The sequence below is a fragment of the Euprymna scolopes genome, chromosome 13, assembly GCF_053919585.1.
Source record: "Euprymna scolopes isolate OS-2025 chromosome 13, ASM5391958v1, whole genome shotgun sequence".
NCBI lineage: Eukaryota > Metazoa > Mollusca > Cephalopoda > Sepiida > Sepiolidae > Euprymna > Euprymna scolopes.
The window spans coordinates 64,501,739-64,529,730 of NC_136494.1; the positions used below are offsets into that span (position 1 = coordinate 64,501,739).

Sequence of the window (27,992 nt, forward strand, 5' to 3'; positions counted from 1 at the left end):
ACACACGCACACACACACACATATATATATATATATATATATATATATATATAAATTGTGTCAATTACTTTATAGCAAATTAGTAAAATATATATATTTCACTAAATATATGTCACAAAAAATTAAAATTATATCATCAAATGACTGCTTTAAGGTTAGTTATTTCCCAAAATTTTATTTAAATTCATACGATATTCACAAAGTTATGGCATTTTATTCTTTATCAAGGAATTTCCAGTCCATCGCTTTATTGCAGGTCTCTTGAAATGTTGTTTTAGGGCAAAAATGCAAAGTTTAATCATGAAAACTTTATTTTTTATTATATTTTTCTGTCAAAGAATAATAAACAAAGCTCCTTCATGAGTGCTAAACCTCAAATAAATGAATTATTTATCGACATATCACCATTATTTTTTAAAAATAAGTTTAAACAACGCTTTTGTCCACCGAGGGAGTCAATTGTTTGATCTAAAAATGAGTTACAGCTCTGGCGATATCAACTATTTTCCCCCACATGTCATCCTTTGAAGTAAATTGCTCTCCTCCTTCATAAATCCCTTCCAGATATGTTCAATGGAGTTAAGGTCTAGAGAACACGGTGGCCAGATGAAGAGAGTTTCTCCAACGAAGCCCATAGATTCAAGAGGGCTACAGTTGCCCTAGCAGAATGGGATTGTTTATTGTCATGCATAAAAATCATCTGAAAGCGACGTGACTATCGTAGGTCATCAAGCCATGAAAACAAATGATTATCCAAAAAGGCATTGTATGCATTGCTGATAAGCTTTACCCCCTCTAGAAGTCGAGTTGGTCAAACCAACTTATCCCCAATGATTCCCGCGCAAAACATTATGCTTCCACCTCCTGGTTGGCGATGAACTCTGTAAGGGGTTGGAGCTCTGTTCTGGTTCCAAACATCCGGACCGTCAGGAGTAGCAGTTGGCATTGTAAGAAATTTGCAATAAAGCGATAGACAGTATGAATTTCTTAATCATAAACAAAATGCTATAACTGTGTGAATATCGCGTAAATTTGAATAATACTTTGGGAAATAACTAACGTCAAAGCAGTCTTTCGATGATACCATTTTAATTTTTTTGTGACGTATATTTAGTGAAATATTGATATTTTACTAATCTGCAATAAAACGATTGACACAGTTTATATATATATATATATATATACATATATATATATATATTAAAAGGCAGTATTTTTCACACACACTGTAGAACAAAATAATTAATGTCTAATACCTATTGTAAACAGTTTATAAAATCGGAGATATCTAAGTTTTCACGTCACCTTTTTTATCCTCTTTGCATTAAACTAAATTAAACTAAATATAGCCAACATTACGACCTTATATCCTATGTAGCTGTCGTCATAAATTCACAATGATCTTTTATTTAATTTAGGAGTGAATCCTGTACATATAAATATACAAACAAATACATATACCTAACTTTATATAGAGATAGTACTAATAACATTAGCATATATTTTATAATGTAAGTGTTTTTCTCCTTTTATTCCTCTTTTTTTAATATGAAAAACGTAAATAGTGGAAAATTTTACCAATAATCGAGAAAGAAGTTCAATCCGAAAATAGGATAAAAAAGGAGAGAAAAAAAATTACTTTGCAAAAATTTGTATATGAATAAATCATAAAACTCTATGTAGACAGAAATCTATTTTTTGTGAGATTTGTGATTTAGCACAAACTTAAACTTGAAAAGAAAAAGATTATCACAAAATTGATGTTATCTGAAATCAATTATTCATAACTCTAAGTGTTCAATTTGTCATTAAAATAAGAAATATTCTTAAACATAATTTTTTATCACCAATATGCATGACATCACAGTGTTTATAGTTTATTGATGCAAGACAAAAAGTTACTCTTTAAGCAGCTTTTAAACCAGCACATGTGGATGTCTATTGTGGCTTTATTAATGTATCATAATTACTATTAAATTGATTTAGTTTTGTGTACAGATTTGTTTACCAGTAATTTCCTTATGTTTGCTCGTTTATTATTTATAGTGAAATGTGTTCGCTATTACTTCCAAAAAAACTTATTGAACTTTTTTGTAGAATAACCCTGCCAAATCAGTTCCCTCCATTACCTCCTTCACACACACAAAAAAAAGAAAAAAAACAAAATGGAGGGGGGTCGTAGCAAACAAAAAAAAAGTTTCATTACGTACTCAAATGGTTTGAATATATGTATGTCTTTGAGTATTTGCATGAAAAGATCGTTTTTCTTATCTATTTACCTCTACATAAAGTCACAGTTGTTCGCCATTCCCTGATGCATTCCACAGTGGCGTTTATTCAGCATTTGTACAGACTAACTCTAACTCATCCCTATATACTTACAAAAGTAGTTCCAGACGTATGCACGAATCGTGCATGACTGACGGGATTATTTTTTTACAAAATTATTTTTCTATTAGCAGTGAAAATATTCTACTTAAAAACATATTTTAATTTTTTAAAAATTAAAATTAATTTAAAAAGTAATAAAATTGCAGTAATAACAATTAACAATAATAAAGACTCATCATATTAAAATAAATAATGCAAAATGATATCTTGAAATTTGGAAAAAGTTAGCATAGATTCATAATTCTAACAAAGGGAAGTAACCTAATCTTATCTCACATCTTTATTCAAAATAGGTTTTTAAATAAAAGGCGTAGTGTGGTGTTAGGTTAGTTCCCTTTGTTAGATTTATCATTTTATACTCGTACTCTTCTTTAAAATTGTAAGACTCCATATTAGATTTTTCAAATATAAGCACTTTCTATTTACTATATAACTCACTTTTTCAGCATTTTGCATATGCGCTGCAATTTGCTATAATTTAACATTTTAAAATCATACTTTTTAGTAAAATATGATTTTAAGTAAATGTTTGGAAGTAATGTTGAAACACAATATGTTTTGTAGCAACTTAATTTTACTTAAAACTATATTTCAGTAAAAACATGTAAAACAGTAAGTTACAGCAAGTCGAATTGTACACGCAAAATGATGAAAAATCATGTCATGTTTAAAATTTAACATGAATAATTTGTTCATAATCGAAGTAGATATAATTAGTATAATTCTGTTCATAATATGCTACAGGTCAGTTAAGCCCTACATTAAAAAACATAGGAAAAATATAAAATATGCTTTTATTTATTTGTTATTGCTATAGAAATGTTGTTCTTTACTCATATCCAACCCCAAAAAGATGGAATGGACTACTATGAATACAGTACCATGTCTACAGAAACACTCTAAGTATGGATTTGAGCAGCGAGATGTCTGTTCACTTTACACTTAAATTTCTGCAGTTGTATCCTTTCCGATATATTATGAACATGGTTATCTCCATTTGTCTCTGGATTTATTTGTATCGACCGTATTAAATTTCGAATATTGCATTACGTTCTGCTAGCATTTTTCTTGTAAATTTTAAATTCTACTCTAGTGCCTTTCTTTTTTACTTTTTTAGTACTATGGATTAAAATCCGGTGCTGCAGTTATCGACAAACACTGAATAACGATCAACTAATAGCACTAACACCATTCGCCCATGTATGGAGTATTGCTGTCACGTTTGGGCTGGTGCATCTGCTACTAGTCTCTCGCTCCTAGACAAGGTTCAAAAGAGAGTCGCCAATCTGATAGGCCCTGAACTGGCATATAAGTTTCAGCCTCTGCCCCATCGACGAAATGTTGCATCCCTCTGCCTGTTCTACAAGTATTTTTATGGTGAATGCTCTGGCAAACTGCAGACACTTGTGCTCCCACGACATAGACACCCTCGACAAACCCGACAGGCAGCTAAATCCCACTCCACACAGTATAGATCCCTAGATGTAAAAGATCTTTCTACCCTAGTAGTGTCTTCCCCAGAACCGCTAGACACTGGAATTCCATTCCAGGTCCCTGCTTCCCCAACTGTACTGCTATGCAGAAGTTACAGTGTAACATGAACGACATCTTGCTGCCCAGATCCCTACATAGTACTCCAGTAGTTTTTGCCACTGATAGTAACCCCCTACACCAAAGTGGCAACTTGCCTTGTTTGGGGTGAAAATGTAAAAAAAAGAAAAAGAAAAAAATGTCTGTGCATATTTTTTAAGCTTTTTTCATTTTCTTTATTATAGGCAAACCTTGCTAGCCAAGAAGCACGATTGGAAGTAGCCAACTCTGATTTAGCCGTTGCCCAGGCTCAGCTTGATGAAAAACAAAAAGAATTAGACACAGTACAGGCCATGTATGACTCGGCGATGCGCGAGAAACAGGTAAGACATTTTACTCCTAATTTTATTCTCTGCCACTTTGCGGGGGCTGGTTTTCACTCATGTTAGTTTGTAGTTGTAATTTTCACTACATAGGAAGTACACGTCAAAGATTAGATGTCAGGATTAGACAACGTGCCTACAAAACTTTAATCTATAGGCTTTGTATGATTCAGCTATGCATACGAAACAGATAAAACATTTTATGTCTAATTTCTATCTCTTGCTTTGCAAGGACATTGTTTTCACTAGTGCTTATTTGTTAGTTTGTATTTACTTCTTTAGGCGTTTTTATATGATACTAGCTGAAGTAATCACTGAAGTACACATAGTGATAGGTATACTATGAAACTAAAGAAAAAAGATTCAGGGCCTTTACTCCCAGAAAAGCCTTTGGGCCTTAAAAAAATTCCTTTTAATGAGTAAATGTTAAAAAAGGAAAAATAACGTCGTTTTAATTTGTTATTTAGATGAAGTTATTTTTGGGAAAGAATGATAGATACTGAAATACAGGTGCAACTTCGAACTTTCGGCAACCGATAGTCAAGCACATCTTTAGGTGTCCTCTTTTTTAAGGTTTTGGTTTGGGAGGAAGATGTTTTGGGAGAACTAGTTTTAGGGAAATATTTTTAAAGAAAACATTTTCAGGTAGTACTCAAATATCAGAGTGTGATAGAAATGTTCTATGATAAACACAAACAAAACTATGAGTTCAAAGACATAAACTCACAAAAGAGATATTTTATATGCATTTAAAATAGAGGTTTATATAGAAAAGCAATGACTATATGTGTGCATTAATGTCAGAGTGTGTATGTTTATGACTGCACGTGTGCAGGCGAGTAGAGAAAAGTATTATTTTGCTTTCCCATCGCTTGAGAGAAGAGCAAGAGGATGGCATAAAGTAGATGTAAGCTCTGTTGTGGATTTTGATTCAAACATTTTGTGAAGGTAAAATTTGAGCTTTTATGCATTCAGGGTGGATCAAAACAGCAATTTTTATAAATCCGGAGAAATACATCTGAGTGTCTTAAAATTTTATTTATTTATTTTTACTAATTCAGGCCAGCGCATGTGTCGAGCCCTATTTGCAGTAACGAGTTGAAGCATTTTGATTTCAGAAACTGAAGAGTAAACTTCACTGCTTGCTGCACATCTTTTAATCTGGAGAAAATCGCAAGATGGAATTTGATAATCCTACTTCAATCAGAGTAGTTTACAGATAGAACTTTGTGTAGCATGCCATGAATTTCTTTGTTTACACTACACCTGCTGGTTTTAGTCTCCCTTCATTTTTACCTTATATCTTATTTTGCTTAAATTTAACTCTCTGTTTATGTCTTCACAGGCAAATTCAGGTAGGAATCGCTGTGTTAAACGCAAACACTTGTCATATTTCTATCAAAAAAAAAGTTCAACTGCTGAAAATTCTAGTTATATTTTCTAGCAATTTTGCATTACGATCATTTGCCGGAGAAAGTAACTTGGTTTGTCCACGTCATGGGGAAGTCTCTAAAATGGCTGTTATATTCTGGGCACGGCAACCTGGAATAAACGATACAATGATAGGCAAATTCCTTTTAGATTAAGGGATCAATATGTCTAATTGACGGGTTTTTGCTTCAAGTTCTCCACATCATTGTGACAGGGTTTTCATTATCATTAATTTTCTCCTGAGAATTAATTATCTGTGCTCGGACTTTTGATTCTGGAATTGCACTTTTTATATACACTAAGCTAACAACATATTTTTATAAAAATAGAATTTTTTTAAATTATGAAAGCAGCATTTAAAAAACTCGAAACATTGAGTTGGCATGATCCGTTCATCTGCTGATGAATAATAAAGATCAGATCCCAACTGAATTACAAATCTTCTCTTGTTTTTTTTACAAAGTGGTCACCACTTATCAAATCCCGGAAGCCACTTGTGGATAAAGGTTATTGTGTGTACAGTACGTTAGTGTTGAGAATTGACACTTAAGGGGACGGTTCATCAAGAATTTGTTTATGTTGGACTTGAAGACATCCAGGTTGTAGTCAGGTGGGAAACAGACAAACGGAACAGAGTTCCACAGGCGTTAATTTCTAAGAAAGAAGCTTTGTTCATGTAATCTACGGTTTGGTTTTGGTCCAGATAAAGAGTGGTGAAATTCTGACAGTGGTTTCAGCTAGACGGGTGTTTTTCATGAAAGATCGGCGAGGGGGGACGAGGGATTGCAGCTCAGATGAGTACTTGCCATGAAAGTAACGATAAAACAAAGACAGGCTCGCAAGGTCTCTCCTGTGGGAGAGAGGTTGCAGGGAAGAGAAAAGGAGCATCCCCCACTAAACCACGAAGCCTATTTTGTACTAGCAGCTCCTGCCCAAATGTCGCAACAGTACTGCATCCTTGGACATACTTGGCCTTTATATAGTTAGAGAATTGCATCAGCAGTGAGCTATTTTTTGGAGCGGTAGAAGGATCCTACCATTCCAGCAAGCTTAGCAACAGGCTTGATGTACGTGTTCCATTTCAGATCAGGAATAAAGGTCAAGCCCAGGAGCTTATTAAAACATGGCGTTTCCCCTAGACGAGAGCCATCCATTTCAATTGATGCCAGATGGGGATCAGAGCATTGATGATGTAAAGATAGGAGCTTAGTTTTAGATGCATTAAAAGTAACGAGCCACCTTTCCCCACTGTACCACGCACCCAGATTAGAGGAGATAGAATCAGAGAGAACTTTGTCATTTATGGCCTTTGATGTGTTGCCATAGATGGTCGTGTCATCAGCATAGATGTCCACGCATGATTTAAGTATGTGTTTTGAGAGATCATTGATTTAGATCAAGAAGAGAGTTGGGCCCAGGATGGACCCCTGAGGGACTCCAGCATAACTACTGAGGGCCTTTGATTTCTGCCCATCAATCACTACTCTTATGAGCCTATCAGAGAGAAATGATTTAATGATTGAGAAAACATTTCCAGTTATACCATAGCTGGAAATCTTGTGAAGTAGGCCCTTATGCCATACCTTATCGAAGGCTTTTGATATGTCAAGAGCAATTGCCCTAGAGAGGAAGCCTTTATCAAAAGATTCACTAATCCTATGAGATATAATCGTTAGCACATCTTCTGTAGTTCTAGCAGAACGGAAACCATATTGCATGTCATTAAGAAAGTTATTTCTGCTGAGATGGTTGACTACTTCTCTATTTAATATGGATTCCAGCAACTTACTCATGACACACAGAAGACTTATTGGTCTGTACTGAGAGGGAGACGAATTATCACCTGAATTCTTAAATACAGGGCATACTGATGAGGTTTTCCAGGGTGTTAGGAAGCACTTCTCCTTAAGGCAACGCTTAAACGGTTTTGTAACTATGGGGGCAAGTTCTGGTTGATGCTTTTTCAGCACTATAATTGGAATGCCGTCAGGGCTAGTTGCTTTACTGGAATCAAGATTCTTGATTAGCTTGGCGACCTCACGCACAGATATTTGTATGTTGCATAGCATGTTGTCTGTTATAGGGAGAAATACAGTGAGTTGATGGCCTTCATTACATAGGGTAGAATTAGCTGCAAATTCTTGGCAAATAGTTTGGCCTTATCTGATGCTGACGAGATGACCTCAGGTCCATTGATGATGGTTTGGATAGAATTCATGCTTCTGTTCAGGATCCTGTTTGCTATTTGCCAGAACAAGCAACTGACCAAACAGAGTAAGAAGAGAGAGATAGAGAGAAAGAGAAAAAAACAGAGAAATAGAGGAGTATTAATACATATATTGTTATTAAATTTCAACAGATTCTTCTAAATTCATCTTTTACTAAGGCGATATCAGTTAATTTTGATTTGACATTTTTTTTGGGGGGGGGGGCAACCCGGTTGCCTTCACTTTTTGTCTTCAAATGTGGAGAGCTAGGCCCCCCCAATCCCCTTATCATATTGCCACCATCTCTTGTTTCAGAAGTTAATCTAAATTCGAAATAGAAGCCAATTATGCTATCAGCTATAAATTTTTATTATATTATTAATTAGTAATATTAATAAATTTCCTTCTGTCATTGCAATTAATGAAAGCTCTTAGATAACAAACTTCATTAGATAGATAAGATTTTTAAGTCTCCTACCACAACACAGATCACCTTTTGTAGGTTTCCAGCTTTGTATATTGGCAAGTGTGATACATTTTCTGGTACGGTAGAGTGAGCCTACTTTCATCGCAATGGTCTTAGCAATGTTTTTAATGTATTTGTTCCAATGCGTTGGTTCTATCTGACAAGAAATGTTAGATATGTGTATGGGGTAAAAATTGACATACAGTATCTTAGTCTTTGTAATAATGGCTGGAGTTTTTTTTGTTATTTTTTTTTGTTTTTTTTTATTTAAATAAGATCCATTGAAAAGTTCGACTTTCTACTTCTTTTAAAATATCAAATGTCAACACGTAGAAAAACTTTTCTTATTGTATTTTTGTCATTTTTTCTACAAAAAAAAAAAATAATAATAATACATTAGAATGTGAGTATAAAAAAATTCCAAGCTGTGTGCCAAGATATTTTGGAATTTCAAAAATGAAAAAAAAGAAAAAGAAAACTGCTCTTGCATCCGGTGGAAATAAAAAAAAAACTGTCAATCATTTTGTTGATCGAGTATCATGTAAATCCAAGACAGAATCTATAGATTTAAAAAAAAAAAATCGTGAACTTGAAACAAAAGATACCAGTTTAAATACCTTTTTCTGCTTTTCTGTTCCATTTTTTTTATTTTTATCCTTTTTTTATATATTTTTTTATTTTTTAATTTTTCTTTATTGTTTTATTTTTTTTTATATTGTTTCTTTTACATATTTTTTTCTTTTTACCTTTTTCTTTCCTTTCCTTTTCTATTTCTTATTTTAACTCTTTTCCACCCTTTTATCTTTCTTTCTTCTTGCTTTTTCTGACTTCATTTTCTGATTTCCTTTTAGTTTTCTGTACCTTCATAATTTTTTTTTATTCTTTCTAACTTTTTTCTATATTTCTTCTTTCTGTCTTTTTTTCTTTCTTTCTTTTCTTTTTTCTTGTTTTCTTCACTTGTTCTTTTCTCTTTTCTTTATCTTCTTTTTGCCTTTCTCTTTACTTATTTTTCAATGAAATCTATAGCGGAATAAATATTTCCCAGTTTCTATAAATAAGAAGACATAAATGTTACTTAATTTAGAGTAACCCCCCCCCCAGCCACATAATGTATTTTACTAAGCAGCAATCTGTGTTAAGGATAGTTTTAGGCATATTCAAAATAGGAATTTGAATGTAGGTCATCCTATTTTTAACTAAAAAAAAGTTGAAGAGCTACGAAGACGTGAATGGCATTACTAAAACAAGCCACCTTTTGTGCTCTATTATTTATTATCTACAGTCACCATCATTCCCAATGTACTTTTGCCAGCGATGGAGTGGCGGTTGTGCATGGGCGTCCGGAATGCACTTTATCACTTACATCTCTGTCACTACTCTGAAATCGACGAACTCATCTCCTAACTATACTGACATCAATTGCATCGGTTCGTAAACGTTCAACAGGCGCCAGTTGGTCAGTTCAGTTTTTTCTGCATAGAGGAATTCAATGACGCATTTCTGCTTCTGACGCACGTTCATGACAAGGATTACTTTCTCAGAGTCTCACACCGTCAATATCTATAACAGAGATATGAAACTTTCAGGTCATGAATGCATGTTTTTAGTCGTCACAGCAATGCACTTCTTAATCCCCTCTGATCCATTCGGGCGGAATAAAAATTGGAGGCATTAATTTTGGAATGCCGCTTATAGTAACATAGTTATGAAGATGAAATTGTCAATGAAAAAATATATAGTGTATTTGTAGTGTGTTGCTTTTTTATTTGTTTGATATTTTTAACAAAAGATAATGAAAGCATATTTGTGTATGACAATAATTTTGTCTGTCGAGTAGCTTTGATAAAGTGTAGTGTTGTTCCTGGCTTTGGGTAGTGTATTTTTGGTGATATGAACGTCTTTGAAAAGTGTCAAGAACAGCGCTAACAAGTATTTATTTTTAAACACATCCAAGTTGTAGTCCGGTGGGAAGCAGGCAGACGGAACAGAGTTCCACAGGCGTGCAGTTCTAAGAAAGAAGCTTTGCTCATGAAATCCGCGTTTTGATTTAGGCACAGATATAGAGTGGGGGAAATTTTTCACAGTGGATTCAGCTAGACGGGTGTTTTTCGATTTGAACAATTTGATTTGAACAAAAATAAAAAATTGTCTCAGTCTAAGACTTCTTCACTTACCCAAGACAAAATAAGTGTAGTATAAGAACAGATACTACACTTTGTTTCTACTATTAATAAACAGTTTATTGATAACACTGTTTTTCACTGTCTAATTTATAACACGTCCTCTTCCTGTAACCTGTGATATAGGTTGCAGGAAGAGAACTTGTGACTGAGAGACAATAATCTCTTCCCACTCTCTCTATGGCATTAGTTATCGAAACACAAGATAGGATTAAATATAAAATGTGAAAAATCGAATGGAAAACGTTATAGAACATGCCTGAGCTGGCATAGACAAGGTGAATGCAATCTGGAAGGTAAATCTTTCTACAAAGATGAAACGTAACTTTTAATTTAACGCCATTGTTACATCAGTTCTTATATCATATGGAAGTAGCACTTAAACGTTCACTAAAATATTGGAGAAAAAACTGATAGAATGCTAAAAGCTGCTCTTAACATCTCCTGGGGTAGCACTTCATAAGAGAGTAACTCTACCGACATTTTTCTCAGATCGGGGTCTTGATTAAAGGGAGAAGAACCGAATTTGCTGGTCACTGCTGGAGGGCGAAAAATAAAATCGTTAATGATGTTCTTTTGTGTATGTCAAGACAGTGATTTAATGTTGTACCCGACTTCTGATATGATTCTCACGAACACTAAAAAGATAATTATTCTACTTGTTTGGTTGGAATTTGCTTTCCTCTTCATTCTCAAAAGCAAGTAGATTTTCATAGGAATGTGTTAACTCCAAGTATTTTTAAATAATGTAAAGCGTTTCAAACTCCAAAAGTAACACATCTATGTAAAAGTAATAAGCGAACTTAGAAACTCTTATAAAACCTGGTCAACAAAACCAGTTACACATGCATATGCACACTTTGAACATATTGACGTATTAATTGCAAAGCCTTGCGACAACTAACTGAACTTGCTTCACTAAACATATGTTTACATACATGTTTACATAAATGAACATTAACCGAAAATAACTTTTATAATCTTATAAAATCACAGTTATAAAAATGTTTTATTAAAATCCGTTTTCTTCTATTTTTTATTTACAATCTCTGTCTATGTTTAAGGTAGCACTTGCTATCTGGTGACTCTTCAGTTCTCTTACTGCTTTATTTATTTCCATTTTTATATGCATGCCCTTACACATCTTTCATTTTCTTTCTTCGCTAAAACATAACATTTATACCCAATGTATATTAAATGTTGACGAGGTTCTTGGCAAAACCCAAAGATGCTATCTTTGTCTAAAATAGGCCTACTGGAGCTAAGTATCATGCCAGAGTTGTTTAGTGGGAAAACGTACAGAACTTACAGTAAGAAGCTAACTGAAGACTCATAATTCATCTATGAAGACCTGCCTGCTGTGATGGCGGATAGAGCAAAATGGTGTGAGAGAGTCAAGAACCTTCTTGACAATACCACAACTAGATAATTATTAGAACATGAACCACTATTTTCATATCTTATCAATTAAACAGATTTTTTAAATATATTATTTCACGATGTTTCGGCTAAGTATTCCTCTGGCCTTCGTCGGTGGATTTTTAAGACCAAAAAATCCAACCTTGATCGACCTTCAGGGCCCGTGGCGCAGTGGATAAAAACATTGAATCTCTACGGTTCCAGGTGAGAATTATCTGAAGATAGCGGCTCCAATCCTACCCAAAGCCGACCAGAATTATCTGAAGATAGCGGTTTCAATCCTACCCAAAACGTAGTGAGATGACAACAACCATGGAAGGCAGTAATTGCTGATGATGCAGTTAAAAGATTCAGAGTTCCTATCCTGTCGCGTTTACCACCTGACGATGGCCAGACGAATAGTTGGGCGAAACGTTGTGAAGCAACAACTAAAAAAGATGAGGATAATAGTTTGCAATAAATAAATTAATAGATTTTTTTTATCTAGCGCTTTGTTAAAAAGCTATTTCGGCCATTGGTATCGGGAAAAATTTAATTCTACTTTATATATATATATATATATATATATATATATATATATATATATATATATATATATATATATTCGATAACAAATTTCATTTGAAAGAATAATAAAGTAAAAATCTGCTTTTATTAAAGTATATATTAATCACTCTGCAAGTGAAAACATGCTGGTTCCAAAGAAAATAAATTATGATTATGTTAGAGGTTTGTTGCAAAGCTTGGAACATGAATTATTTGTAAAATTTCAGCTTCCTCTTTTCGTTATCGAATGGTATAAGATGACACACGCATCGGGTAGTTCGAATTTTGTACCAGTCACATTTCTCACTTTAGGTATTGCTTTATTTGGGTATTGTTTATTCCCAGCACCGTGGATTAAAGTAATCGTTTATTTAATGATATTACAGATATTACCATTATCCAAAAAAAGCAGCATAATCATTCAAACACGGTAATTTTGAAAATATGGTTAAGTGACAGCTTTAGTCATTTAGAACTGCTTTAAAGCTTCACCGCTCACTCATTTTTCAACCAAATTTCAAACAATTATTACAGTTTATAGATCACTTTTTCAACTATATTATGAATAAAAAATTCTATTTTCTTTCAGTAAAATAAAAGTTTCTGGTGTTCAAAATCGTAAAAATATGTAAGGAGGTTAGCGACTTTTTCATGACTAGTTTCCATAGCAACCACATAACTTCAGTGACTACTGTTGCCACTAATGAAAGCATGAAAGGGAGATAATTGAGGGGGGGATTTTATTGAAAGCAGACGAGTGCCGTACATTGTTATTACATATATGTTTATGGGGGCAAAAAATAAGACTGAAACTAAACAAAGAGCAAGTGGATTTATTGGAAGCCTGGAAAAATCAGGGATTACAATAGAAAAATGCGAGCATGAAAAGTAATATGGTTAAGCTTAAACATAGAAAAGTAAAGGACTAGTTGTTAAAACTGGAAAAGAAAAGGAGAAGATATTCTAGTAAAAAATATAATAAATTTATAACTTTAAATATTTCAGCATTAAGAATTTTTTTAATTCAATTTATAACATTATATCATTAATTCTTAATGCTGCAATATTTAAAGTTATAAATAGATATTGTCCTTTTCTTTTCCAGTTTTAACAACTAGTCCTTTACTTTTTCATGTTTAAGTTTAACCATATTACTTTTCATGCTTGCATTTTTCTATTGTAATACATAATATATAATCAGAAATCAATTCCAATACAAAATATAAAACTTCTACAAAGGCACTTAATTTTGAAATTAGATTCTGAATTATTGCATTTCCTTTCCTTTATTCCTTCTTTGTTGTAGGCGCTTGTGGACGATGCAGAAGCATGCCGAAGAAAGATGTCTAATGCTACTGCCTTAATTGAAGGACTTGCTGGAGAGAAGACACGTTGGACGGAGGCGAGCAAGAATTTTGACAGCCAGATTAAACGCTTAGTTGGTGACGTATTGTTGGCCACCGGCTTTCTTTCTTATGCCGGACCTTTTAACCAAGAATTCAGAAACCGAATGGTGAAGACCTGGAAGAATGCCATGAACCAGATTCAGATTCCATTCACCGAAGTAAGTTGGTCTCTTCTTGAAATGACAAATATTGAATTATTTAACAGCAATCTGTAGAAATGTCTATAAATAATTTTCTATACTTCTGTTTGTTACATAAACCAGGAAATCGCATTGTTGCTTTAAAGACCCTCAATCTGACTGAAACGTGCAGCCACGGGTCAAAATTCCAAATTACAGCTTACAAAGCTTCCATGCTTAAACATAATTTGGTATATAAAGCATAATACATCTCGGAATAATGCATCTGAATACATTTGTGTGTGTGTGTGTGTGTGTGTGTGTGTGTGTGTGTGTGTGTGTGTGTGTGTGTGTGTGTGTGTGTGTGTGCGTGTGCGTGTTGGAGTTTGTGTAGAAGGGAGCTACGAAGTCCGAATCAACATGCTGGGTGAGTAAACATTTGCATACATATGCGAGAAAGGAGGAATGTTTCTGCACAGTTCTTTTTAAACTAAGTATTTTGGGGTGCCAAATCTAAACTTAGTCCATTTAACAAAACGTCAACTCATCATCATCATCATCATAATCGTCGTCGTCGTCGTCGTCGTCGTCGTCGTCGTCGTCATCGGTTTAATGTTTGTTTTATATTCTGGCTTGTGTTAAACAGATGTAAAAATATAATTGAAAGAGAGAGAGAGAGAGAGGGGGGGAGATGGGTAATAGTCTGTTTTATGTCCTATATTAAGAGCAGTATCTTACGATATTTGCCCCGTGGGTCAATCGCTTGGCATGCTATTCATAGACTTCGAGTTCGAGCCTTACCTTGGGCATAATTAATTTTTACTCTGATTTTCACAAGATAAACGTAGACATTTCAAATCACAGTATTAAGCCGGTTGCTTGGTTTTACATTTTTTTATAATCAATGTAATTTACATAAATTCAGGCCTCAGACGATGCCGGGTCACTTTGCTAGTACAAGCATAAATAGATCCCCATATCTATTTCTACTAAATTCTTTATTGATCACTAGTCTGTATACTTATCCGAATAGATGTGTTCAAAGTTAATAAAGTAATAAAGAGTATCAGGTGGTTGCTGAAATAATTGATGGAAATAACTTCCTAGATTCAAATATATAAAGGATAAATGAAATTATGTTAGTTTAATTTTCTCATTTATTAACTTGACTTGATATGTGAAGCGATTGATATACTTACTTTTTCATCTGCTCTTCATTAAATGGATATGCATAATTTTCAGTAAAAAAATGAATTTTATGCATAATTTTCAGTAAAAAAATGAATTTTATGCTTTATTTTCAGTAAAAAAAAATGAATTTGGGGTTTAATTTTGCCTCTTAACTCTTATTTTGTCGTTTAATTCTCATATTTCATAAGTGGTCTTTCTAACAGAAGGAGGAAGAATTGCTGTTTTCTATGTCAGAATCTATCCATATGATATTTATCATTGACTAGCTTTTAACCTTTAAGTGATATTTTTTAGTTTCTTACATCAAATGGCTCTATGCCTTGTCGTTGCATAAAAAAAACAAATAAATAAATAAATAAAACTTAGTGATGTGAATACTGAATTTTAATGAAGTGGCTGCATTTTGAGCAAAAATTTATTCCAAATAACAGCCACGTTGCATATTTTGTTGTCTACATTACAAAATGTCTAAAATGTTTGTTTTCTTTTCCTATCTTCTTTTAAACAGGATCTGAACATTGTCAGCATGTTAGTGGATACTGCCACCATCAGCGAATGGAATATGCAAGGTCTACCCAATGATGAGCTCTCAATCCAGAATGGGTTGATTGTCAATAAAGCAGCTCGCTATCCGTTACTCATTGATCCACAGGGCCAAGGAAAAACTTGGATCAAGAACAGAGAGAAGAAAAATGAACTTCAGGTGAGTCAAATACATTGATGGATCATGACCTTTAGGTCACCGGATGCTGCTTCAGAAAATTTGGGGGAAAATATAAAACTTTAATTTTTCATAAGAGTTTTTGTTCACTAACATGTTCAAATCTTGACTTTTTTAATTTGAGTCTTGGACTTCCGGTTCGTTGGCTGTCATGGCTCTTGTGAGCTGCGATGCTGTTTGTCTGTGGAAATAATTATAAAATCTTTCACATTCTAAAAAAAATAATAATTTATACAAATTTAAAAAATAATAACAACAAATATCATCATTATATCATCCTGTGGTTATAGTCAGCTAACGTACTTCCTAACTTTCGGCATAGCGCTACCAGAAGCAGTGACAAGGAAAATAAGTTTCTTTGCTTTTTTTCTCTCGCGCCTATATCGCCCCTAAACATGTAGCCTTTTTATGAGGTTTTCCTATCTTTCTTTTTATTTGATAATCATTTAAAAGATTTTTCGGTCTTATTTTAATAAGGAATTATTGAAATTAGTGTTATATTGGCTTAAAAATTATTGAAAACACTTCAAAAACTATTTTGGAAACATTATGTATTAGATACGTTTTTTATGATGTTTGAATTTGCTTTTTGATTTCTATAATTTTATTTCATACTTTCATAAACATATATTTATTATATAAATTCAAATAAAAAACTTTTATTTTTAAAATAAAAAAAAAATTATTTTTATAATTTCATAAAAAAATATATCTTATAAAATTTAATTTTGTTATTAAAAGTGCAAATAAAGACTAATTGTGTCATTTTTATCTTTTTATAATTTTGTTAATTTTTATTGTATACTTTTCAATATTGTCCTTTTCTTATATTATATTACAATAAATTTTTTACCAATAGAAATATCGAAGAACAATAAAAGTGAGGGAACTGGTTTCCAGTTGAGCTACACCGGAAGTTAGGAAGTGCGTTAGCTGACTATAATCCATCTTGCTTATTAGCATAGACATGGGATTTTATGTATCCCCGAAGAAAATAATTTAAACGGTGTAAAACGCGTGAACAAGGTGTCTTATTGGCAGGTCAATTTCGTTAAATTATTCGTTCATCAAATGTAAATAAAATAAATTTTCACAATTTGCAAACGCTGCTCGAGTGTTAGTCTCTTCACGATGAATTTCCAAACTAAGCTGAACTCAAAATAACCGTTATTTGCCAAATCTGCAATTAAAGAAAATAGACTTGTCAATTTAAAGGTCGCCGCCTCTAAAAAACAACCTTTATATATAAAGGAGTCGTGTTTGGAGGCTATGGGTTAGGTAATTTCCACCTCCTTAATCACCACAATGGATTTCACTTATACCTGGCTTACAAAAATTTATGTATACGCATATAGGTTTAAGAAATAAATAAATGAGAATTACGTGGAAGTAGAAGCAGATAATTACCATATAACAATTACTATTAAAATATTATAACTTAATAATGATGATTTAATCCTAGTTCAATACATGAAATAAATAATTCATAATTGGAAATTATTGAAATATTTCAATATTGTCATTTATTATCTTTAAAAAAAAAACTTTTCTTTGTTTCTTGATATTACCAAAAACCTTCATTTCACTCTGGAATTACCATAGTATGAAACTGCATTATATGACCAGCGTCATATAATGCAGTTCCATACAATGCTAAAACCAGCAAATTTTTAGGTTTGCAATATGTATAAATTTGCTAACACATTTATTTTCTCTAAAAAGAAGAATTTTGTATTCTTTGAAACTGCAGAATAAGGATTTATTACTTATCTGTGTTTGAGCTATTCTGCCGAAAAATAAATTTTATATGTAAATTAGGAATTTTAATTTACGGTTTTCATTTATGCTACTTGTCTCACGCTCTACTTCCTATTGTCATAATATTGAGCCTTTTTACTTGGTTGTGATTGATAATTGAATTTTACATTTGCTTTGTCTAATATATATATATACATTTTTTTTTACACAGTGGTTACCACTTATCAAGGCCCGGAAGCCACTCAGGGATAAGGGTTATTGCAAGTACAGTACGTTAGTGTGGAGATTTGATGAAGTGTTTACTTAAGGGGGCGGTTCATTAGGAATTTGTTAACGTTGCACTTGAAGACATCCAAGTTGTAGTCAGGTGGGAAGCAGGCAGACGGAACAGAGGCATGTAGTTCTAAGAAAGAAGCTTTGTTCATGGAATCCACGTTTTGATTTAGGCACAGATAAAGAGTGGGAGAAATTTTTCACAGTGGATTCAGCTAGACGGGTGTTTTTCGTGAAAGATTGGTGAGGGGGGACCAGAGATTGGAGTTCAGACGAGCACCTGCCATGGAAATAACGATAAAACAAGGATATATTAATAATAGCAATATTTTCTTATCTACTGCCTGATTGGTATATATATACATATATATATACATACATACATATATATATATATATATACACTCGTGCCCGATATTATTCATACCCCCCCCCTTGAAAATTGAGTTTATTAGGTGTAACTTTGTAAGAATTTATTGTTTACGTCCATATTGATACATATTCTTAATAAACCTCTTCTGATCATTTTCGTCATTTTAAAATCCCGGGATACTTGTAATAAAAGAAATATACAACTATTTACAAAATCTGCAATGTTCAAAAATAATCATACCCCTTATTTGTTCAGTATTAATCGAGTTTCAGACTGTTTGTTTCGTGTTTGATTCTTATTTTGAATGCTTTTATACAACCTTTGATTAATTTCATTTCGTTTTTTGCATTTTTCAGAAATTAAAATGATATCAACTAAAAACCAATAAAAGAATAAAAATTATTAGAATGGGGAAGAAAAAAGAGCTTAGTAATGATCTTAGGACTAAAATTGTGAATTCACATAAGGATGGTTTAGGTTACAAGTCAATTTCCAAGAAATTTGAGGTCCCTACAGCAACAGTACAGAGCATCATCAAAAAATTCCAGAGCCACCACACAACAAACAACTTGATTGGTAGAGGAAGGAAAAGGAAACTGTCTGCTAGAGCCACCAGGAATATTGTAAGAAGTGTTAATGCAAATCCAACCACCACTACTAAGGACATTTTAGAAAATCTGGAGTCTTCTGGCATAAAAATATCAAGGCAAACATTGCAAAGGACTCTGCATGAAAATGGTCTGAAAGGAAGAAGACCAAGAAGGACTCCATTGCACACCTTGCAGCACGTCTAAAGTTTGCTAGGACCCATGTGAATTCTCCAGAGCCGTTTTCTCAAGTATTTTGTGGACTGACGAAACAAAAATTGAAGTGTTTGGCCATATGGATGCTTCTTACGTTTGGAGGAAGAAAGGAGAAGCTTACAACCCAAAGAACACCATACCCACGGTGAAACATGGTGGTGGTAGCCTAATGTTTTGGGGCTTCTTTTCGGCTAGTGGTCCAGGTAGTTTGGTCAAGATAGATGGAACCATGAAGAAGGAGCAATATTTGGAGATACTCCAGAAAAACATTAGACAGGATGCGGAGAAGCTCCATTTAGGACCAAACTGGGTCCTTCAACAGGATAATGATCCAAAACATACTGCCAAAATAGTCAAGAAATGGTTTGAGGATAATCAAATAAATGTTTTCGAATGGCCTAGCCTAAGTCCTGACCTGAACCCTATCGAAAACCTCTGGCACATATTGAAAACTGAGGTTAAAAAGCGGAAACCTAGAAATTTGAGGGATTTGGAGAACTACTGCATTGAAGAATGGTCAAAAATCAGTGTTGATGCTTGTAAAAACCTTGTTGATAAATATCCAAAACGGTTACAGGCAGTTATTAAGAATAAAGGGCATGCTATTGACTATTAGTAAGAGAGGTATGAATAATTTTGAACTAGTGCCATTATTGTTTTTCTTTGTACAATGTTTCAAACTTGCATAATTTATTTATTTGTTGAGTTTAAATTAAATGCTTATGCTTGATTTATTGTTTGAAATCCCTTTAATATTGTCTACCTTCTGGTTTGAGCAATATTCTTATAGAAATCTCAAAGATCCAAGGGGTATGAATAATATCGGGCACAAGTGTATATATATATATATATATATATATATATATATATATATATATATATATATATATTAGTGATGGGATGATTCCAATATTTTTTCGATTCTGATACAATTACAGATTCCGATTATTTATAAATCTCTAAATATTTAACTATAGATTTGTTATTTTCCCCGATTTTTGTGAAATACATATTATATGTGCAGATATGTTTTTCAAACGTAAGAATGCATTTGTGAGGTATAATCTATATATTTTAGTTTCGCTTATAGCTTAAAACTAATAAATATTTAATATTTTTTCATTACTACTAGAAGTGAAACATTTTGTTTTAAACAAAATTTAATAATAAGACAATTTAAAGAATCGTTTTGGCATCGAAAAATAGGCATAAATTTTCCCGATTCTGATACCCCAGAAAGTTCAGATTTTTCCGAATCCTGATTACAATTTCCAATTCCGATTCTGATTAATCGTCCCAACAGTGATATATATATATATATATATATATATATATATATATATATATATATATATATATATATATATATATATACTAGCATACAAAGTCATTTTTGTGCATGTGAGTTCCTTCCTCATATGTTCCAAAACAGCTGAGCCTATCTTTTACAAATTTCACACAAAGTTAGTTTATATGGCTGGCAGTGTTCTTAGATATGTTTCGTACAGAAATTGATCCGATAAGTATTGAAAATAAAAAAATCCGATTTTAAAAATAGCTTTTCACTCTTATAGATAAAAAAAGAATAACTTTAACAGGGGAATATTTTACGTTACACTGGCCAAGGGAGATAATAAAATCTTAGCAAATCATTTCTTCTAAAAACGCAATTATTTTAATCTGGAGATATAGCTTAGCGGTGGAGCATTCGAATTTAGATCAACTGATCCCCTGTTAAAGCCCAGTTGTACCTCGCCATTTTATTTTAATTCTTTTTATTAATGAGTTGAATTTATAAAAAATAAAAAAAGAGGTACCCTTTAAAATCGCTGCAAATCATTTCTTTGTTTGCGTATTTTAAAACTAAACCTTAATCAGAAGTGACATTTCCAGGACATTCATCGTCAAGCTCAAATATCAGCTGATGTGATATTGTACATACAGACAGAATTTAATGAACGACATTATCATTATTTTTTTATTTTTTTTTTGCGAATTAGTCCATTAGGCAAATTATTCTTTGTAATATATAATAATCAATAGAGGATTGATTCTATAATAATTCATACACAATCTGCAAAAATTAAAATATCATGTTAAACGTATTATATGATCGGACAATGCTGGACTGCCAGCTAGTATATATATATATATATATATATATATATATATATATATATATATATATATATTTGGTGACACGATTAATCAGAATTGGACTCAGGAATCGGGAAAATCGGAACTTTCTGGAATATCGGAATCGGTATCAGAATCGAAAAATATTTTATTTATTTTACAATGCCAAAACGATTCCTTTAATTATCTTTTTTTTTTTATTATTAAATTTTGTTTAAAACAACATCTTCTGCAGCTGGTAGTAATTACATAATACTAAATTTTGATTTATTTTAAACTACCTGTCAAACTAAAATCTACATATTAACCCCCACAAGTGTATGTTCTCGTTTGAGAAAATATATGCACACTTAATATGTGTTTTTATGGTTATCGGGAAAAATAACAACTTTATAGTAAATATTTAGAGATTTATAAAGAATCAGAATCGGAACCAGTAATTGTATTGGAATTGGGAATTTAGTAAGGAATCGGTAAGTGTATCGGAATCAGGAAAAATATTGAAATCGTCCCATCAGTAATATATATATATATATATATATATATATATATATATATATATATATATATATATATATATACATCTTATATTCTATAAAAGTGAGAATGTGTGCGTGAAGACACTTCTCAACCTATATACTCAAAAAATTTTTGATCTACAGACTTGAAATTTGGTGTATAGGTTATTCAGATGTGTGAAAAACTTTTTAATCGGTTTTCATCTGGAACAAAGGGTTGCTAAGGGACCAAAATTAGTGGCGGTTGTCAAATTTTTACCTATTTATAAACTGTTTCACGGCTGCGCATGCGCGATTGAGAAACATGACACTTTATTTATGTTAAAAGTAAGATTTTTTTAAAACACTTTGTAAATGTCGTGTCAAGCTGGTCTAATGGTTATCATACTTGACTCAATGTCTTTAGGTTTTGACTTCGATCTCTGCTCGAGTATTTTTGCTTACTTACAAGAAGTGAACTGTAAAGAAAAAACCTAATACTCGTAGTACTCAATTTCTGCATTAATTAAAATATAATATCTATACGTATTTTACTGCCGGGCAATGCCGGATACATTTTCTAGTATATCTATAAACCTGAGAAAGTGTGTGTGTGAGGACACTTCTCATCCTATATACTCAACGATTTTTTTTATCTACAGACTTGAAATTTAGTATATAAAGTATTTAGTCATATGGGAAACTTTTTAATTGGTGTCCATCATGAAAAAAGGGCTGCCAAGAGGTCAAAATTGAAAAATTGGTACTTTGGGGGTCATTGGATTTTATCTGTTTGTCAACTGATTCATGAGGTTTGAAAAACCCCTTTTAAAGGTCGTGTCAAGCTGGTCTGATGATTATCGTACTTTACTCACTGTCTTTAGGCTTTGGTTTCGACCGCAACTCGCATATTTATTTTTACTTACAAAAAGTGAACTGTTTAAAAAAAAAAAAAGCATAATACTTGCACGCACATGTCTCAGTTTCTTTCCGTTTTTTTTATTTCATTTTTGTTTTTTAAGATATTTAACGTTACGTTTAATATTGGGCAATGCCGAGTAAATCTTCTAGTATATATATGTGTGTGTGTGTGTGTGTGTGTGAGTGTGTGTGTGTGTGTGTGTGTGTGCGTGCGCGCGCGCGTTCCTGGATGTATGTGCGTGTGCATTATGTATATCTTCTTCAAGGATTCTAATGGATAATCATAACTGTGATTGTGCATACAAGGTATGACATTGTCTGAGACCAAACAGGCATTTCGTGAAATGAGATTTCAAAAATCTGTTTTCTTATTTCTTCAACTGTCTTTTAATGCTGCAACCATGGTTCCAAAGAGTTACCATTTTGAAAGTCAACCGAAAGAATCACGCAGCCTAATCTTCTTATCGGACAATTCCTCCTTCCGACTACCTTTCTCAGTTAATTTCCTGAAACTGTCATTTGCAAAGATGATTCTCCAAACATAACAGAACGTTTGGTTCTTACATAAGTTTTTCAGATGCGTCTGCACATCGCTATAAGGTTTGTCGGTATGTTAGTTTGTCACACTTTAGTAGCGTCGTCATCATCATCAACAACAGCAACAGGATCAATAACAGCAGGGAGGTGACGGTGGCTCAGTGGTTAACAATCTTGATGTACCAAGTTCGAAGCTAGGTTATTCCACAGAAACACTTTCATTTAGGGACATTGATAACCTTCATGTGGTCCCTCCATTAAGTACCTGATATCCTTCTGGAAAGAATTCTTAATCGAAAGATATCGAGGAAACGAATACCAACGACAATCATGATGAATGATGTTCAATAACAAAGTTCAACAACAGGGAGTAAATGGTTTACGACAGTTAATTTTCTAATCATATCTGATATTTATTTAGTGATTATCTTAATGGTTTCACCTGTTGAACAATGTTTGAAGTTTTTGTTCTTATTTTTTATTCTTAATGCTAAATAGTGATTGCTGTGTTTCAGTAGAAAAATTTAAAGGTCAGAAGTCGACCTAGCATAAATCAATGAAGCCACGTGATTTATGATTTCTCTTAGCTGGCGAGATTTCAATTAGCAAAAGAATCATCTGTTTCACTGCTTTCCACACACCATGTGGCTATCTATCTGTTTGAGTTTCTCTCTCTCTCTCTCTCTCTCTCTCTCTCTCTCTCTTCTCTCTCTCTCACACACACACACACACACACATATATACACACACATACAACTGGCATCTCTCTTGTAATATGAACTAAAGATATGATAGATAAAAAAAGAAAATCCGTGTCAAAATACACAAAAATTATTTGGATATTTACAACATTACTATTTGTGTATGCCGGTGACGGAAATGTAAAAAAGAAAAGAAAAGATGATTAATTAAAAAAAAAAGAAACTACACTAAACAATTCTTCAGAACAAAATAGGGTTGTTTGATCACCAACACATTACATAACGGGTTTTACGGCTATGAGAACGATAATACATATTTGTCGATACCTGGTTGATATTAATAAAATAAATTAAATAAATTTAAAAAAAAAAAAATTAGGAGTAAAATATTTTTTCTTTTGTGAGATATGTAAAATAATTTTTCGAATCCAACTCCATGAACAGTGTTTACAATGTTTTTCTTGTATGAATCTGCGTCTGGTGTTTGATCCAAGAAAGAAAAAATATGGAAAAATATGTATCAGCTACTCATTTCCATGTGTCTAGAATTCTCTATTCATATTGAATATTTCTTTAGTGATCACTTTAACAATTGCATTTGTTGAACTATGTGTGAAGGCTCATAAGTCCTACCTAACTAATATTCCTGATGTACCAAATGCAAAAGAGATCCAGACAATTGCACTTAAGGGAACAACGAGGATACTAAAAAGAGCTCTCGGTTGGTTTCAATAAAAAGCAGGGCAATGTTGGCAGCTGGTTTCGCTGCCCCATACTCAATGTTACAATCTTCAAAGGAAGAAAATTAACAAAAAAAAAAAAAAATAAGCATTAAATTGTGAGGATCGTGTTTCAGTGGAAAAGGTCAGAAGTCACTCTAGCATAAATCGATGAAACCATGTGATTTCTGTCCGCAGTTTTTCGATCTCCCTTAGCTGGAGAGATTTCAAGAAGGGAATATGTGCATGTCTGCCTACTTTCTCTAAGGATGAAGTAATAATGAAAATAACCTGTTACTATAATTGTTCTTCTCTTGTATTAAAGCACAGACGTGCTTATAGCAGCTATATGCAAATACCGAGCCGAAATGACGTCACAGTAAGGAAAAAGAAAGAGACTATAAAACGGATAGAGAGTATGTAAGAGAAGACGATCACGTTAGAGACGTAGGTGACATTACAGCTGTACCGAGAAGTCATGCATGACGAGAAAATGAGGAACAAAGGTCTTTTCTTAAAATCTAAAGCAGAAGTTCTTTCCTCTTTCCTATTCTTTGTCTTCTTTGCGACTCACCCTACAATGTGTGAGTCCTGGATGTTTACATGTAAACGCGTGTGTAATCGTGTGTAACGTTACACTGTTTTAAATAAACGTTATTAAAATCTGAACATTTGTGCCGGAGTAATTATGTATCCACAGCAGATCAACAATCTGGGTTTAACCATGACGCAGATGTGTAAAATTTTCATGCACACTCAAAAAGTGAAATTGCAGCATTAGTGATTGTTAAACTAAATGGATGGATGTATTGTCTATGAACGAAATAGAATATTTATTATATTAATTCACTAATTCTACAAACTATCATTTCTGGCTGCGTTATGAGATGCTTCATAATTTCCTATATATCTATATATCTATAAAAGTGAAATTTTCTGTCTGTATGTGTGTCTGTGTGTACATTTCCCTACCAAACTACTCTGTCTTTTCAGTCTACAGATTCGAGATTTGACATAAGGAATATTGAGATTTAGAAAAATCTTTTTAATCTGTTTTCGGCCAGAAATTTGGCTGTCAAGGGGTCAAAGTTCAACGATTTAACCTTAGAAAACTCTACCAAACTCCTCCGCCAATTGTGGGTCTAAACACTTGAAATTTTAGATGTAGATTACTTGGACATGAGTCAAACTTTTTAATTTTATTTGAGTTCAAAATAATAACTGTTAAGGGGCCAAAATTGGGGTCAAAGTTGTTAAAAGTTTGATCTCTGTGGTCTCTGCCAAATTACTCAGCTAATTTTTGGTCTAAACATTTGACATTTTACATAAAGTATATTCAGACATAGGGCAAGCTTTTTAAGAGGTTTTTGCTACCAAGATGTCAAAGTTCAAAAGATTTGACCTTTGCGGTCTCTAGTAAACTATTCAGCCAATTTTGGATCTAAACATTTGAAATTTTACATAAAGAGTATTCATACATGCAGTTTTGGGGCAAGAATTTGACTGCTAAGAGGTCAAGTTTGAAAGAGTGTACCTTTACAGACTCTACTTAACTCCTCCGCACATTTTGAGTCTAAACACTTGAAATTTGGAGATGTACGTTTCCTGGACATGATTCAAGTTTTTTAATACATATATATATATATATATATATATATATATATATATATATATATATATATATATATATATATATATATATATATGCACATAAAGTTATGAACAATACATAGGACTCCAAGCAAAGCCATACTGAACTGCTAGTATATATATATATATATATATATATATATATATATATATATATATATATATATATATATATATTTCCTTTTCCCCTATAGCAACAAGGAAGAGTTACAGCTCTGTGCCTTATCAATTAATTATCTTAATTGACTATTTCAAAAAATACCTTTTCTCTAGAAACACGTGATCTTGCCCAACCAATCAAAGCTATTCCTCTTTCAACTTCCTTTTCTATATAACAATCACATTATGTAAATTCTCGTGTCTAACAGTAGAAAGAAAATACAAAACAATATGAGTCATCTACTTTTTTCCTAAATTTTGCGATTTTCCTAGGCTCACTTGACCTCTAATCTCCAATTCATATTTGTAAAACATTTATAGCAAGAACTCATCATATTACTCCAACTGCAAGCTATATTTTTTTATCCTTCATGTGGCTAAAATATAATAGAATTTCCATAAACAGGGCTTCTTTCCAAAAACCTCCCATCTGTGAAACACATTATCTCACAACTGCCTCCCTACACGCTACAAAATGGGTGTTTTCAAATCCAATGTCACCAAATACATGTTACAAAGCGTTCTCATAAGTGATCAAATTTTATTTATTCTATTTATCATTTTCAATCTTCTCATAATATTCTTCATCATTTAAGTTACAACCCATCTCATTAACCCTTATCCTAGAGTTACTTTCAGCTTTGATAAGTAGTGATTCTGTAGTAATAATATACCACGTGAAGGTTGCCAACATAATAATTCAGTAATAAAAATAAGAATTTCAAATAAATTAGACTAAAACATCATATTATAATGATGATTCTATATCTGGCTACAATTAAAACTATGCTGTATTTCTTGAAGATATTTCGCCTAATAGTCAAATGTTGATAATGCATTTGATACTAGTTCATTCAATGTTTGATTTCTGATTTCCAGATTACCACTTTGAATCACAAATATTTCCGTAATCATCTTGAAGACAGTCTTTCCCTTGGACGCCCACTACTTCTTGAAGATGTTGGGGAGGAGCTTGATCCCGCCTTAGACAATGTCCTTGAAAAAAACTTTATCAAATCTGGTTCAACTTTCAAGGTAAGAAGAAAAAAAAATACACACACATATATATATATATATATATATATATATATATATATATATATATATATATATATATATATATATATATATATGTGTGTGTGTAAAGTTGGTTCGTTCTAAACGAATAAAACCATATTTCTACGTTACCAATTTATTTGAAATTTTCAGACAACCCATTTTAAGAGTCGAGGTATGTTTTTATGTTATTAAAATAAATTTACCTCGCGAATTATTAAAATTAAAATATTAAATAAAATAAATATATTTTTTAACCGTTTCTGCGAATCTGTTCTGTTGATAAAACTGCACTTCCGGTTCGATTCATTTCACAGCCACGAATTGACGAAAGATTTCATTTTCTGTTAACTCGATAAGTAAAAAAAAAAAAAAAAAAACTTACTGATGCAGAGAGTGATCCCTGCTGAAATAATAAC

General features: G+C 32.6%; 1 protein-coding gene across 1 annotated transcript in view; it reads left to right on the plus strand.

Moving 5' to 3' along the window:
• LOC145292051 (dynein axonemal heavy chain 5-like) overlaps positions 1 to 27,992 on the plus strand; it is a 579,775-nt gene that overhangs the window by 421,839 nt on the left and 129,944 nt on the right. The window contains exons 65-68 of the mRNA XM_080138079.1: positions 4,167 to 4,304; positions 13,860 to 14,117; positions 15,778 to 15,972; positions 27,397 to 27,552. Coding sequence (XP_079994205.1) covers positions 4,167 to 4,304; positions 13,860 to 14,117; positions 15,778 to 15,972; positions 27,397 to 27,552 — 747 coding nt within the window. The remainder of the gene's footprint in view (positions 1 to 4,166; positions 4,305 to 13,859; positions 14,118 to 15,777; positions 15,973 to 27,396; positions 27,553 to 27,992) is intronic.